At 50.2% G+C, this 15224-nt stretch overlaps 1 protein-coding gene across 3 annotated transcripts in view; it reads right to left on the reverse strand.

Moving 5' to 3' along the window:
- Window positions 1-1986: 1986 nt before the first annotated feature.
- The window catches only part of DNAJC11 (DnaJ heat shock protein family (Hsp40) member C11), a 56137-nt gene continuing 42899 nt past the window's right edge, over window positions 1987-15224 (reverse strand). For all 3 annotated transcript variants that reach the window (XM_053400461.1, XM_053400462.1, XM_053400463.1), the window contains 11 exons: window positions 14962-15084; window positions 14434-14507; window positions 11035-11224; window positions 10411-10496; window positions 9960-10076; window positions 8310-8465; window positions 7517-7586; window positions 5883-5940; window positions 5029-5171; window positions 3793-3922; window positions 1987-2400 (listed from right to left, as the gene is read on the reverse strand). In XM_053400461.1, the coding sequence (XP_053256436.1) occupies window positions 2375-2400; window positions 3793-3922; window positions 5029-5171; window positions 5883-5940; window positions 7517-7586; window positions 8310-8465; window positions 9960-10076; window positions 10411-10496; window positions 11035-11224; window positions 14434-14507; window positions 14962-15084 (1173 nt within the window). In that variant the 3' untranslated portion in view covers window positions 1987-2374. The remainder of the gene's footprint in view (window positions 2401-3792; window positions 3923-5028; window positions 5172-5882; window positions 5941-7516; window positions 7587-8309; window positions 8466-9959; window positions 10077-10410; window positions 10497-11034; window positions 11225-14433; window positions 14508-14961; window positions 15085-15224) is intronic.

The following is a 15224-nucleotide window of genomic DNA, read 5'->3' on the forward strand; positions in this document are numbered from 1 at the left end:
GGGGGCACATGACTAAAGGATTCCCTTAGGTAACAGGCTCAATTTATGGGCATGACCATGAATGCCAATAGCTATTAAGTTAAGCTTGTCACCAAATTCAGCTGAATTAAAGAGGGGGAGAGCACTGGTATGCCAGCTAAGAGCTATGAGCACCTGGAACACGAATGAGAAGAGCATCAAGCACCTGGGTGGCTCTTACAGCCACTTCCTCTCTAGTCTATGGGAGCGGAAGGAGCAGAGGAAATAGAAAATACACACATTTCCAGACACCAACCATGGCTTCATCACCCTGATGGTGCCCTCTAGCTGCTGTTGGACTCCAACTCCCATCATCCCTTAGCTCTGGCCATGCTAGCTGATGGGAGCTGAGAACCTAACAGCAGCTGGAAAGTAACAGGTTAGGGAAGATTGACCCCTTGTACAAAGCCTGTTGCAAGAAAGAATGACTGATTAAGTCACCAGAAGGCACTATGTTTAGCCTCCCTGAAGGATCAGAGTAAGCATGTCTGGCTGTATCTTTTGCCTCCTTGCCCGTTGGGAGGCTTCTGTGCCCCTGCTTTAAGTAGCCAACAGTCTGGAGAAAATGGGTCTCTTTTATTGTCCTTATTTGTTACAGGAGAAACCAGAGGCTCTGTCCTCATCAGCGGCTCATGCACTTTGCAAAATTCCCAGTCACACGAGGCAGGGGCTTTGGAAAGCGGGGAAGGATTGAAGCGGAGGGGTGCTCAGGCTGAGCTGGGTTCAAAAAGCAGAAGGTTCAAGTGGTTATTGTCAGTGTTAATTACCAGTGTTAATTCTAGCCCGATTCTGGTTCTTGAAGAGGCCAGGTCACAGATTTCTGAAACCAGAACTCACTGCGATCCAGGAATAAATACTATGACCATACAGTGTATTTCTCATTCCATCAGCTCTGAAGGAAGTTGGGATAACTGGCATGCGGAAAAAGGAATGGGGCAGTCGGGTAGGGGTGTCAACATGAATAAGGATATTTACTTGAAGGTACCAAGGGTTAACCAAGGAGATGGATATTACTAGACCAGAACTTGGTTCAATGGAAGATGCGAGAGAAAAATATTTGTCCAACTAAACAACTGAGGAGCAGCAACACCTAATTTCAAGAGGTAAAGGGGGCAGGAGGGATGTAACAGGCTTCATGGAGTCAGTTATTATTTCACTTAGGGTAAGAGCTGAGGTGGGGACAGATTGGGGGGGGGGTATGATCTGGATCCAAAGGAGTGGGGTGAACCCAGTTATACAAACGAATAAAGTGGCACAGGGGATGCACCACACTGTGTGTTTCAGGAACCAGCAGTTACGACGAAAGGCTTGTTTTGGCATTCAACACCCCCAGGGATCCTACATAAATGTCATCAAGGAAGGTGTTCCAAGGACTAACAGAGAGGCAACTCCAGCCTCCTCTCTTCGTGTTTGTAAAAGGAGCTCTACACTGCCACCAGGGACAGAGGGCCAAAAATGGGACTCCTGCAACCTCTCCGTTGCTTTCTTGCAGCACAAGAACACCCCTGGTCTGCGGTGGGAGCAATCTTCCATCGAGAATGCTATTGCCTCTGATTTGGCACTCACTTGGCCCTCCCACTCCTAACTCCCCACCCTGCCTCCATCCGCATGACGCCTTTTGTGTACATCAAAACGCTTATGGCGACTTTTACTCCTTTTCCGGGCCAGCTTCTTGCTGTGCTTGGAACAAAGACAAGCTGACAGGGAAGCAGTTCCTCTTAGTGTATCATATTATATCAGCTGCTAGAGAGAGAGAGATGATGATGGACAGGAAGATTCAAACGTGTTAAAAGAAAGGCTTACAAATTTCCCAAAGTGCATTTTGATTTCGGAACGTGGATATGAGCACCGTGTTCTTTGCATTGCCAAATAGCCGCAAGGAGGAGGCCGTGAATGTGGCCGTTTGCTCCTTCACCTGAAGTAGCCCGCGCCCCCTCCACTTCCTGCAAGAATAAAATCGACACCTCCCCCGCCCTGCCCCCCCCTGGCCACCTGCCCCAAGGTTCCCCCCGCTGAAGAGGACACTGGTTGCTGCAGGGGAAAGGGGGGCTCCTAGTCTGCAGCCCGCCCCCTTGCGTTGACAGGGGCAGGCTGGAAATGCTGGCCATCGTCAGCTGTGCCAGTCAAGCAACGGCCCCCAGCTGCAGGGTCTGGGTGCCACTGTCTCGTTAGAGCAGATTCCTCTCATTTTGTCCCACAATGTTACGTTGGGTGTCAAACCACCTTCCGCGCCGATCAGGAAATAAGTTGCATCCCCACTCATCTGAAGACATCACCAAATCCAGGGAGGAAAGATGGTGCCATATCTGCTGGCTCCTGGGCACAGAACTCAGCACCTGCCCTCTTCCCCACCAGATTAGCTGTCTGCATCAATCCGGTGAGCTGTGCGGGTAGCAAAAAAAGGGGTGGGTGGGGAGAGGAGAGACTGTTTTATAGAGGCTGAGGTCAAGGCAAACTTGCAAAAGAGCCACCACTGAGGGAGGTGTAAAGGCAGTTTTTTTAATTAGCAGTGGGCAACAGTGGGTTCACCCCCAGGAGACCCACACTGTGCTCCTCCCATCCCTGTAAAGTACCTCCTGCAAAATGGCAAAGGAGAGCAGGAAGCAGTCAGGCCTCCATCCCTACGCAGCATGCCACATCCACAGGGGAAACTGGCAGGGAGGCCCCCAATCCAAATCCTGACACGGAAATCAATTTTATGGGCCATGGCTTTAAGCTATAATAGCTGCAAAGTTGGGGATTCTGAAAATCTGGGTTTACCCTGCCCTGCTGCAGCCGTGTACACAGGGGCATGAAGCAGCCTCCAGAGGGGCAGGGCAGGGAAATGCTGCCATTCCTTTAGGAGCCAGAAGCTGCTCCCCAAACCAGCAGGAGTCACACTGCATGGAGCTGGCCGGCCATCTCTGGGCACTCAGGACAGGCCTCATCCTGAAGATGTGCAATATTTCTGCCGCCTTGGGGATTGGAAGCTTCCTCTCTACTTTGTTGATTTTACCAACTTTAAATTATTATTAACTTTAATTTGCTACTCAAGCTATTACTTGTCCTCCACCAGCAGGCCCCACGGTGAGTTACAACAATTTCATTTTTAAAAAAGAGTTAAATCAGTCCCAGCAATATCTCCAGTGTCAAAGACCAAGGTACAAGAAGTAGGTTATTTGACAATGAAGTCAGGTTTAAGGGGTTCTCTGTGCATCCTCATAAAAGGTAAAGGGACCCCTGACCATTAGGTCCAGTCGTGGCTGACTCTGGGGTTGCGGTGCTCATCTCACTTTATTGGCCGAGGGAGACTGCATACAGCTTCCGGGTCATGTGGCCAGCATGACTAAGCTGCTTCTGGGGAGCCAGAGCAGCACACGGAAACACCATTTACCTTCCCACCGGAGCGGTACCTATTTATCTACTTGCACTTTGACATGCTTTCGAACTGCTAGGTTGAAAGGAGGTGCATCCTCATAGTCATGCTTAAATTGCTGGAGGAAAGTCTTGAGATTCATGCCTTGGCTCCATGCAACAGAGTGTGCTGTGGCCACAACCCTCTCAAACTCACAGCCTCTGTCAGCGGGCTGAAAGAACATGAAGGCAAAGGAGGCGGGAGTGATTTTGGAGAGGTGTGTGTGGTCGTCATCCCCCTGACCCCATGAGTCCTTGCAAATGCAATCTTCCCATCCCCTGCCAATGTGGCAGCTCCTCAGTGGAAGGCCAACGGATGCCTTTACCAGGCCTGTAGAGGGGCTGGAAGCGGAAGCAGCAGACCAGGGCTTTGCTACTTACACTGCTTTGGTATCCGAAGGGCCTCGTTGTCACCAGACATCACTTGATGCAGGACTCCTCGGAACTGGTAGAGGACTTTCAGGCTCTTATCTTCCCCGACACAAGGGTCGTAGAACCCAGGCAGGCCGGCCTGCAAGAGAGGAACAGTCACACGCTGAGTCAAGCAGAAGGGCGGTTATAGAGATCTGATCATTAAGTGACTGGTTGGGCCCATCTTGAAACCTCCTGCCATTGGAAAACTCTGGATGGAAAAGTTTAACACTCGGATATGGCCCCCAGCTTTGAATGATAAATTGACTCAGGAATGCAAGAGGGCCAGGGAGAAACACATGAAGGCAACTTTGCAGCAGTCTGGTGCCAGTTTATCTCTTCTAGAAACCTTAACAATACATCAATTTTACCGCCATCTAATCACCTAATCACCTAATTCCTTGAGTTCAGTTGATTCTTTTGATGCAGCTTAGTTTGCAGTTCTTCCTCTACAGTGGTACCTCGCAAGACGAATGCCTCGCAAGACGGAAAACTCGCAAGAAGAAAGAGTTTTCCGTTTTTCGAGGTGCTTCGCCAGACGAATTTCCCTATGGGCTTGCTTCGCAAGAAGAAAGCCCATAGGGAAATCTCTGGGGACCTCTTTTAAAATGCTGGCGGTCGGGAGCAAAGACTTTCGCCCACCGCCGGCCTTCAGAAGAGGTCCTGGACCTCTTCTGAAGGCCGGCGGCGGCCAAAAGTCTTTGCCCCCCCCCCCGCCTGCCTTCCCGGGACAGCGGAGACTTCTCTGCTGTCCCGGGGCGATTTTAAAATGCTGGCGGGCGGCAGCGAAGTCTCCGCTGTCCCGGGGGCTTTTAAAATGCTGGGGGTCGGAACGAATTAATTTCGTCTTGCGAGGTACCACTGTACTTGGTATTTGCTGTGTTTGGTGCTGTTTTTAACCCCCTTATGTTAAAAAATCCAATAAAAATGTGATTACAAAAAAAGGAAGAGATGATGGTGGTTGTGCAGAAGTATGCACAGTGTGTAAGGGCTAGTGAACTTGTGTGCGCGCACACACACCACAGAACCATTGTGAAGCTTGGCTTCTGTACCCTACTGGAAGTCCAATCAAAGGTTTACAAATCTCACCTCATGATTGCCCGGCTTGGGCTGACAACCACCCCAAGGCGCCCTCAGAAATGGAACAGGTGAGTTGTGTGGGCTTATCTGCTTCCCCACCTCCCTGCACACTGGCCGCCTCCTTACCTTGGATGCTTCTGTAAGGATGAGCTTGGAGTCTTTCACCAGGCACTGCAAGGGCACAGTCACGTCTATGACCTTCACCTTCTCGTTCCTCCTGCTCTGGTCATTGACGAATTTCCCGTACCAAGCATTCACCACAATCAGGCCTGCATTGTTAACGAGAAGAAGCTGTTGGTGCAGAGGACACTTTCAGGAAACAGGGGAGCACTCCCCCCCTTCCAGGCAAGAAGAGAGGGAGGTCTGCCCAGGCCGCTCACTACATAAAATCAAAACAGATGAGCACACAAATCCCTCCACCGGGATAGAGGCTCCGCTTTTGAGATGCCATATATTCTTCCACCTTAGAGGCTAGGACCTTGATTTATTTCTTAAAGAACTACTGAGGTTCTTGGGTTGCTGATTTCTGCAACTAGTACCAAACCCTGAGCTAGCACAGTACAATAAGAGGAGGTGCCTTACACTGAGCAAGCTCAAGCTCAGCTTCATCCATGCCAATGGGAATAGGCTCTCCAGGGATTCAGACGCTGGTCTTTTTTCTGGCCCTACCCCAGAGATGTCAAAGTATGAACCTGAGACCTTCTGCATGCAAAGCAGGTGCTCCACCACGGACCTACGGCTCACCCGCCACCCATATGGGAAGGATATGCCCTTGCAGATAAACTAGAACCAACTGGGCATTCCAGAATCATTAAAGCAAATGTTCTGGGGCACAACCTCTTCCCACTTAGTGTTTCCTGTTCCAATAAGAGCAGTAAGCAACACAGTAGCATTTATGAAGCCAAACAGAAGTGTGCAACCACCTCAAATGCCTGCAGGGCAGACTTGGGTGGAAGAAAAGGGAAATCAGCACTCCTTACCCATCCTGGCTTCTTCAGCCTCAATAATTCTCCGGACAGATTCCTGCATCAACCGCACCTAAGCAAGGGGACAGACCAGGATTCAGCATCAAAAGAAGAAGGCTTATTTATTGTGTTTGCAAATATTCTTAAAGGGAAAAAGGAGGAAGAGGCCGCCTTTATAGGGACTGCACTTGTGTAAAACCAACATGTGAACCAGGAATGGTCTAAGCTCTGCCTCTTCCATCACAGGAGGCTGCAGAAGGTTGCCCTCCAACTCGTGGAAAGCAACAGGGATGGCGGATCTTTGGGCATTTTGGGGTTGGTTTTCTGTGTGAGAACACCTGATAGGATTGCCCCGGGACTGTGTTGCTCAGAGGCACAGAGGCGAAGTGGGAGCTGAAGCAGTAGGACAATCAAGCGCAAGACCCAACTCCTCTCTGGGAATCTCATAAAAACAAGACCGGAGGGAAGGGCCAAGGCTTGGGGGTGTGTTCTCCTTCAACACACTATGCTACAAGGGGCACGAGGTGGAATAGGATGTCAGCAAGAGCAAGGCTTGCTCAGCAGCTGCAGAGGTTGGGCTGCCTACATGCTCCCAAGCATAACTTTGCAAGCACTAGAAACATGTTTCACAGAGAGAGGTGAATTTCTGCACTTGTGTGTGGAACTGCGTCACACTCGTTTCTCCAGGGTAGAAGGATGAGGTGTTCTCCAAAAAGCGGTGCCAGGTTCTCTCGCCTGCCTCTGATCTGGAAGGCCTCCTTACCACATGCGATTGGAGCCTGTCATTGTAACTCAGCCAGGAGGGATGCACACTCTGCAGCCTGCCCAGAGGCACTTAGATCGATTCTCCCTACACTCCTGAATGGATGCTGGCACTGCCCAGAGGTGACCAGGCAAAGTCTCTCTCTCTCTCTCTCTCTCTCTCTCTCTCTCTCTCTCTCTTAGCCTCGATAATGAAGATTTGATGTAACAATAATTACATTAGCAAGGGCTAGATTTACTAGTGGCCTTGTGGATGCTTGTCATCAAGAGGCAGGGTCAAAATATCTGAAATAAGTGAGAACCTTAGACGCTGAATGGGACCAAGGTGGAAACATCTAGCCCAGTACTGTGCATCTCATAAGACATCACTTGGAAGTGCACATACCAGGTGTGAAGCAGACAAATGACAAATAAAAAGAAGTCAGGGACTAAACCTAGGACATGTAAAGCATATGATATATGAGAGACATGGCCCTGGCCCCCAAAACTGGCTACAGTCACACTCTTGCACGTGTTCTATTTTTGAAAACACACACATTCTCTCTCTCCAGTAAAGGCAGGCGATGAGGCAATTAAAACAGACTCAATTACATAAAAACCTGATTAAAAACAAAATAAACCCAATGCTTTAAAAAATGAAGACAGCCAAGAGCGACAGTGAAAATTTGTGAGAGGGCTACGCAAAACTCACAAGGGTGAGTTAGGAAGCAGCAACTCACCAGACCTCCTCAAACACCCACCCACATTGTATTCTCAGCTGTCAGAGTGATTTCTGAAGGGAAGAAAAACCCTTGAGATGAAGCCTGGATCAATTATTCCAAGGAGAAAGTGCGCAGAGAACCCTAAATTATCCAGGAATGGGGAAGGAAGCAAGACTTGAGACTCACTGCGGCTTCTGCTTCCTGTTTCTTCTGGAAAGTGTCGCTGGCCGTGCTCTCTCGCTGCTTCTCCAATTCTCTAACGTTCGGACAGGGGAGAGGAAGGAAGAGGGTTTCATTGTCGTCTGGGCACCTGCCTCCCTTCCCACTTTCCCCCAACCAATTCCCTGAGAGAAGCAGCCATGCCGCACGAAGGCTGGGCCAGCTAGTGCATTAAGGATGGCAGAGAGACAGAACAACCTGACTCATGCAAGTCAAGGCCAGTGAAACGAGCAGGAGCTAGACAGGAAAGCTGCTTACTTCTCTGCTGCTCTTGCAAGTATCAAGGGCCCCCAAAGCAGGAGGGCTTCCTAATGATGATGGATTGCATCTCATGTTAATTGGCGAGAGCAGGAAGGTATCCTTTGGACTGTTTTCTATGCAAGTCACAGAAATACCCCCTTTGCAGCCCAGAGTCTGGCTCCTTCTTCTCTATCCAAAAATCCCTCCACCCTCACAGGAGAGCTCTGTGGAAAAGAGCAGGAGGGTGTTCCCCCCACCCTCTGCCAAACCACCACCCCTGCTTCCCCCACAGGGCTGGCCAGAAACTTCCAGAAGGACCACAAGCAGGCCGGAATGCTACAAACCTCGCTTGCTGCCCCGGCACCCCGGCAGCTTGTTTCCAAAGATGTACTACCTCTGATGTACACATGGGGCAGCCCTCACCTGCATCACCAGCTGCCTTTGCTGTGCTGTGCCCTGCAGCTCAGTCCCACCTCTATCCTCCCCCAGTGCATGCTGGGAGTGCTTTCGGGGCACTCACTTCTCCTTCTGCGCCCTCAGGTAGGGCCTGATGATGAGCCTGTGCATGGCGAAGTAGATGACGAGGGGCCCCGCCGTGGCGTAGAAGACCGCGCTGGGCAGCAGCTGGTCCGTCAAGTGGATGGGGAAGAAGTAGGTCTGGCTGGCTCGGTTCAGCCTGAGAGGCGGGGGAAAGAAGAGCAGTTAGCTGGCAAGGCAGGCCCAGAGAACCTGCAGGAGCCAATACACAAGGGGCCAGGGGAGGGAAAGAGTGTGCCCGACTCTCTGGTTCCTTGTCCTGCTCAATCATTTGCTGCCAGGTGGCAATGGGACTTTGGTGACCCTGGTGTGGCAAGGGATGCCTTGAGCGGCGGGAGGCCCACAGCCAGAACTCTAGAGCAGGAAGAGGAGGGCCCCAAACCTGCTGGGGCCCACCTAGATGACATACGTCTGCCCAGGCACACAAATTTAAGGCAATCCCTCCTCCATGTTTCATTACTCAAGGCTGCTGAGATTTTTCAGCAGGGGGCGGGAAGAGAGCGAGAGACAGGCTCTGAAGTCCGATCATTGATCTTCCCGCTTTTCCCAGGCCATTCTGCTGTGTTCTGGAGCCCTCTGCTGGCAAAACCGAAACATGCCACCCAGAATGACAGCGGCACACGTTGTGATCAGTGTCTCCAGCAGACACAGCTTTAACAGGTGTCTGGTTGTTAGACATACTGTGTTGCCCCGAAGGTGAACTTGCTCCAGAAGCTGTGCTGACACCATGTGAGTACTCAAAATAACCCTACAATTCATTGGAAGTAGCTATAGCTCATATATGTTTACAAATGCCTGCCTTGATAGCCTAACTGGCCTAGCTTTTATGGTACCCCTATCTGTGGGAACTGGGATGTTGGCCTCAGAACCCAGAAGAGGAACCCTGTAATGTCCTGGGTGCCTACCATCTGCACTCCTGGTCAGTTGGCTGACGTAAACTGCCTTAGTGTATAAACAATGCATGTGCTTTAGGCTGGGTGCAGACAGTCCATCGTCGGACAAGCCACCTCCTTGCTGTGGAGGCTACTTGCTGTAGCGTCCATCCCACATCTGCAAGGGCAAGGGGAACTGACAGGTTGCTTCTTGCTGTAGGTCTATTTCTCTTCTTTAATAAGGCATTAGAACTGATCTTCCCTGGCACTTCTGCAAATCTTGAACTCCTAGAGCCCTCTTCTGGCTCTACGGCCTGAGTGCAGGTCAACACACAAACATAGTGTGTTCATTCTGAACTACTAGTCCCGTGGAGGAGCAAGGCCCAGGGGCTTGAAGAGGTCACAGTGGGCATCGTGTTGAGAAGTGGGACTTGGCAAGGGGTCCCAAGCATGCCAACCCTTACATGCAGCTCGGTCCAGTGGCTTTCCATGAAGTCCCTCGGCAAGTAATAATAATAATAATAATAATTTATTATTTATACCCCGCCCATCTGGCTGGGCCTCCCCAGCCACTCTGGGCGGCTTCCATAGAAACAAAAAATACACTAAAGTACCAGCAGCAAAATGCAAGACCAGAGGCAGGAGGAGCAATTCCCTAGAGCAACCTTCCTCAACCTGGTGCTGATGACTGCTGCTGTCCAGGGCAGCCAGAGCGCACCAGTCTGTGAAAAGCAGCCCCAGAACTCAGACTGCCAACTCACTTGATTTTCAGAGAGACTCCCTGGGGTACACCCACACTGACGGTGGCTCCAAGGACGCTGTGCCGGGAGATTTTCCGCTCCGCCCCATATTCCACGATGGTCCCAAAGAAACCAGCTCTGAAATAAAAGCATTTGGGAACAGTAAGCAGAGGGACAGGCTCTGCCTCTCGGGATCCCCGGATCTCATCTTCTGCATACCTCGCCAACTCACCCCCTTGCCTGATGGGTCTCCCTTCCCCTCTAGAAAGAAAGAGGCACTGAGGCAGCACCTGGCATGTCTGCTACATCTGGTTTCCAGATGGTGAGCACTGCAGCTGCAGAAGGATGCCAACCTCTTGCCCATGCATCCTTAAAGCAACCGTTGCAAGAGGCTGACTCCCTTGCACAAACCCCTATGCCTCCTGCCTCCTAGTTATACCTGCCAGGGGCAACCCTCTGGGCTGGGACTTACTTGAGAGATCCTTTTACTCGCGTCTGATCCTCGTCCTGAAACTTGTGCTGGTAACTGACCATCATGAAGGAGTGAGGGATGCCCAGCTGTGGCATGAAAGAAATGGGAAGGTCAGTCAACCCTCTTCCTTCCTTTGCTTCCGTCTCCCTGGCTTTCACCCACATATGCCAACACACTTCCTGTCCCTTGCCTACTGGCGGTAGATCCCAGATGGACGAAAGGGAGCCACTTCTCCATACTATGCCTAATTCATTCATGCAACTCACTGTCAAGAGACGCAGTCGTGGTTTAGGTAACTTTATAGGCAGACTGGTCCATTTCATGCAGTAGGGTAGGGTTGTTCACAATAGCTATACATGGCCATGTTCAGAAACCATGCTCTGGAGCATGGCTCAGTTGGGTGGCTCACACAGATTCCTCGGGAGTGGATGAAGCTTCATTCTCCTCTTAACCCCCAGAATCACAGGCCAGCCACTAGATCCAAAGAGGTGATTTATCAATTCAAGTTGCTCCACTTCAACTCAAAAGACTCCCTGAGTTGCCAGCACAGGTCTCCCCCAGCCTCAAAGAGTGGACAGTCATTGCAAAGAACAGTTGGAGCCAAAGGAAGGAGGGCCACCCTACCTGAAACGCCATTGTGAAGTGGCTGGTTTTGGTGTCCCGGACGATGCTCGTATTCATTGCCGACTGAATGCCCCAGCGCCACTGCAAGTAGCCCATGGTGTTCTTGTCCAGGTTCCTTGCCAGGACGGTCGTAAGGCCTGGGCGGATTCCTCGGGAGGAGAACTGCAGTGCACAGTTTGTCGTGACAAAGCTGCAAACAAGGGGATGGCAGGAAGAGGCTTAGAAGGAAAATCCTCTCAGTGAAACTGAAAGGTTTTCCCCTCTCCTGGGAAACTGCTGCTCTCCTTTAGGCAACTGCTGCTCACGAGGAGCCTCTCTCCCCAGCTACACCCTGCTCCCTAGCTACAGCCACATCCATTTCCTTTTTAAGGCCAGGAGAGCTTGAGGTATGCAGCAGACAAGTTATCCCAGCTTCAATTAGAGCCTCCGACTTACAGATGGACATGAACGCCTCCTCCTCCTCCAGCAAAATCTCTTGGGAGTTGGGAAAGGAGAAGAGGAGGATTATCAGCTTGGGATTCTGGAAGCTGCTCAAAGCTCCGTCATGCTCTGATGTGTACATAGATCCCCACATACCAAACCAAGCTGCCCTGTTGTCTTCAGGGGCAAAACGCCAACCAACAGCACACTCTCTACCTCTGCTCTCTAGGAAATGTGCTGGGCCTGAATGGAGTCAGCTGCATGCTATGCCAAGGACAAGTCAACACAGGGGCCAGCTCAAGGGTCTCGGTTGGCTCTGCCAGAGTCAACCCACAGGGCGACTGGGCTCTATCCATTCCTACTGTTGCATGCCCACACAACAGATGCCAGGAATGAAACAGGAACGAGCGGCAGTTACTGGCCCCCATGTTGCAGTTCACTATTGTGCTGCCCTTCCTTCTCCTAGCCCAGGCATGTACTGTCATCTCTGCTGACACCTGTAGATCTAGGAAATGTGTGGAGTCAGTTATCAGCTTCTGTGGCAGAGCACAGGTGTTGCAGGCCAGTCCCTGGTGTTATAAGAATTCTAAGGTCTCAAATATAGAATAAATGTTCATAAATGTACAAGGCAAACATGCATACTTAAGTATATAAACCACGGGTCTGAAATAGTACAGGAGAGCAATCCTGAAGCCATTTTGACTGTCCCAAATTGACCTCAAATATTTCTCTGCAAGGAGGAAGGTAATGGGAAAAGCTTTCCAATTGTCTTTGGACTGTAGGGGCTTACACCTCCCTGAAAATACAGTCTGGCAAGTATCCGTTAGGCTGAGCAAACTATATCTGTAAGAAATTCAAGATTCAATATTTGTAAGAGATAAAGGAACTAAAGTATTTACCATCTCAAAGGAATGGCCAGGCTACTCAGAAAATGCAATCAAGTAAGGCATTATCAGGTATCCTGGCAGACAGGAGTGAAGCAACACACTCAAATTTCTGCTGGAGACTGCCTCCTTCTGTGATGTATGTATGATGTTTAGGAGGGTGGTCTTGGGCTTTCAAGAGGCTTTGAGAAGTCTTTACAGGGGCTTGTACACCATTGTTTAGGGTTCTCCTCCCTCCTGCATGTGGTGAGTGGTGACCCTGTTGTAACAGTTTATTTCCTTTAATAAAGATCAGGCTTACTAACCGCCTTTCCTTTCAATATTCTCTGGTTGGCCTCTGCTTTCTCTCTGACCGATAGAGATCTCCTGAGGGACTCTCTATGGGCTCTAGATACCCCATAAGGGAATTAAGAGGTATTTTCTTATAACACTGGCAGCTCCAGGCCAAAGACCCCAGACGGCTGCTGCCCCATCAATGATGACAGCACTGGGCAGCTTTGGATCAGCGGGATAGCTGGCCCTGCCCTTGCTGCCCACTAGGAACTGAACTGGAAGCTGTCAAAAGTGGCAACTTTACCAATATTTCCTTTTGGAAAGATCTGAGCTAAGGCAGAAGCAAAGGCCATCTTCTGGCCACAGAGGGATATTGCACCCCAGTAAAGAAGAGGCTCTTTACGATGGACAAGCGGGATTCAAGGGCAAGCACACTCTCCCCTCCTGCTGTTTCCAGCAACTGGCATTCAGAAGCATTTATTGTCTCCAACCGTGGAGGCAGAGCAGAGCCATCGATCCAAGTTTAGGCCTAACCTGCAACCCACTTTGAATATTTTAAACTTCCTGTGTAAGCTTTTCTCTTTCCCATACTACACTCCCTTCTTTTTGCATTTTCCTCTCTCTCACCTCTAACAAGCAAAATGACAACTGGAGGGTCAAGGAAAATGCAGCCGGAACAGAAATACAGCGGAATAAACGTGGGTGAGAAATTCAGGGATCCCTCTCTTTAGTAGTTGGCACTAACTCCCAGGGGTTGCCAGAGTAGATCCCTTACACCTGGCAGGGGAAATAGGGCTGGGGCTCAAGCAACACAAGGGGCAACATGGTGACCCCTGTTGTCTCTCCCAAGTTCAATTTGTTCATGCAGCCGGGGGGTGGGGGAGGTTTCCCTACTAATATTGACTTGTCCTTTTGAAAGAGAGAATGAAAGAAGAGGGAGACACTTGATCCTCTTTCCTGCCCTTTCCAAAATGTAGGGCCTACGAGAGGCAGCTGTTTGTCTCACTGGAAGGCCAGGGACACTTTGCAGGCACCTGCTCCTGTTTCAAGACTATACTTTGCGGCATCGGCTGAAAAGCACCTTCATATGGAGATGCTAGATGGACCTTGGCTCCACCATGGGCCTCTTTCATAAGAAAGAACTTAATACAGTGGTACCTCAGGTTACAGACGCTTCAGGTTACAGACTCTGCTAACCCAGAAATAGTACCTCGGGTTAAGAACTTTGCTTCAGGATGAGAACAGAAATCGCGCAGCAGCGGAGCAGCGGCAGTGGGAGGCCCCATTAGCTAAAGTGGTGCTTCAGGTTAAGAACAGTTTCAGGTTAAGAATGGACCTCCAGAAAGAATTAAGTTCTTAACCCGAGGTACCACTGTACAGCAAACAATTCTACATCTCTGAATCCATAGGTTTGGCATGGTTACATTATTTACATTTCAGCCTGCCATGTATTTTCTGAGAGAGACGCCAGGGCCCTGAAAGAAAAGGTAACCATAAGATGGAAAACTGGCTTCCTACTGGTTTCAGACTCTAAATGGCACTGTGGGTGGTTAATATCAGTGCCACTGTGTATGTTGGCTGGTTGCCTGTAGATGCAAGAGACACATAGAGATAGTGATGAATAACTGGTTGCATATTCTGTTTTTTAAGGTTTGATGTTTGGTTGTATTTTTATATATGCTGTAAGCTGCCCAAAGTGGCTGGGAAAAACCAGCCAGATGGGTGGGATATAAATGAAATAAAAAAATAATAATAACATCACAAAACAGTCCTGTTGTTTCTAGTGTTGGGAGGGTGTCCTCCGCCCCTTTTTAAGTCTTACCATCTTTGTGTAAGATTCCGAAACACCTTCAGGCCAAACAAAGGCCCCTGGAGGTCTCCAGCTCCGAACTCTATCTGCACAAAAAGAAGACGGACAAGAGTTAGGAAGCAACAGCTACAGAGGTGAGATCAGCGTGACTCCGTTAAGCTCTGGGGCTGGTCAGAGAGCTCAATGTCGTGAGCTGCTCACAGCCCTTCACCGGTACAAGCTGCCTTTAACTATTCCTCTATGGCAGCTACTTGGACACATGGATAGGCCAGGGAGAGGAGGCAGGTGGTGCTTCCTCCCCTGGAACACGGCAGTGCTCACAGCAGGAAATTAACTGTGCAAGTCCACATGGTAGCCTAGTCCAGCACAGTGACATTGCCCAGCTTCGAGAGAGTGAAAAAAAAGGGGCCCTGGGTGCCCTAAAAAAAGGAAAACCAGTGACCTCCCACCAACAGGGAAGGAATAGGTGCAGCAGCAGCCCAGAAGGCTCAAAACACAGCAAGAAACAGGGTGAAAACTGGGAGAAACCAGTCCTCTTACCTCTCCCCAGCCTTTGGCAGACGTCACACGCCTCAGAGCCAAGTTCACAGAGCCGCCTCCATTCCCGTTCTGCGTTGAGAGGTTTCCTGACAATATCGCAGTGTCTGTGGCCGTCAGTGGAGCCTGCAAGAGAAAGGCAGCTGTCTTGTTGCAGCTCATAGGAGTCCTGCACAAATCTACAGCAGGCCTAACTCTCAGTGGCAGGTGTCACCAAAAGCAGACCCACCTGGATGGCACCCCTTTACATTCTCCCATATAAATGA

This window comes from Podarcis raffonei, chromosome 8, assembly GCF_027172205.1.
Source record: "Podarcis raffonei isolate rPodRaf1 chromosome 8, rPodRaf1.pri, whole genome shotgun sequence".
Lineage (NCBI taxonomy): Eukaryota > Metazoa > Chordata > Lepidosauria > Squamata > Lacertidae > Podarcis > Podarcis raffonei.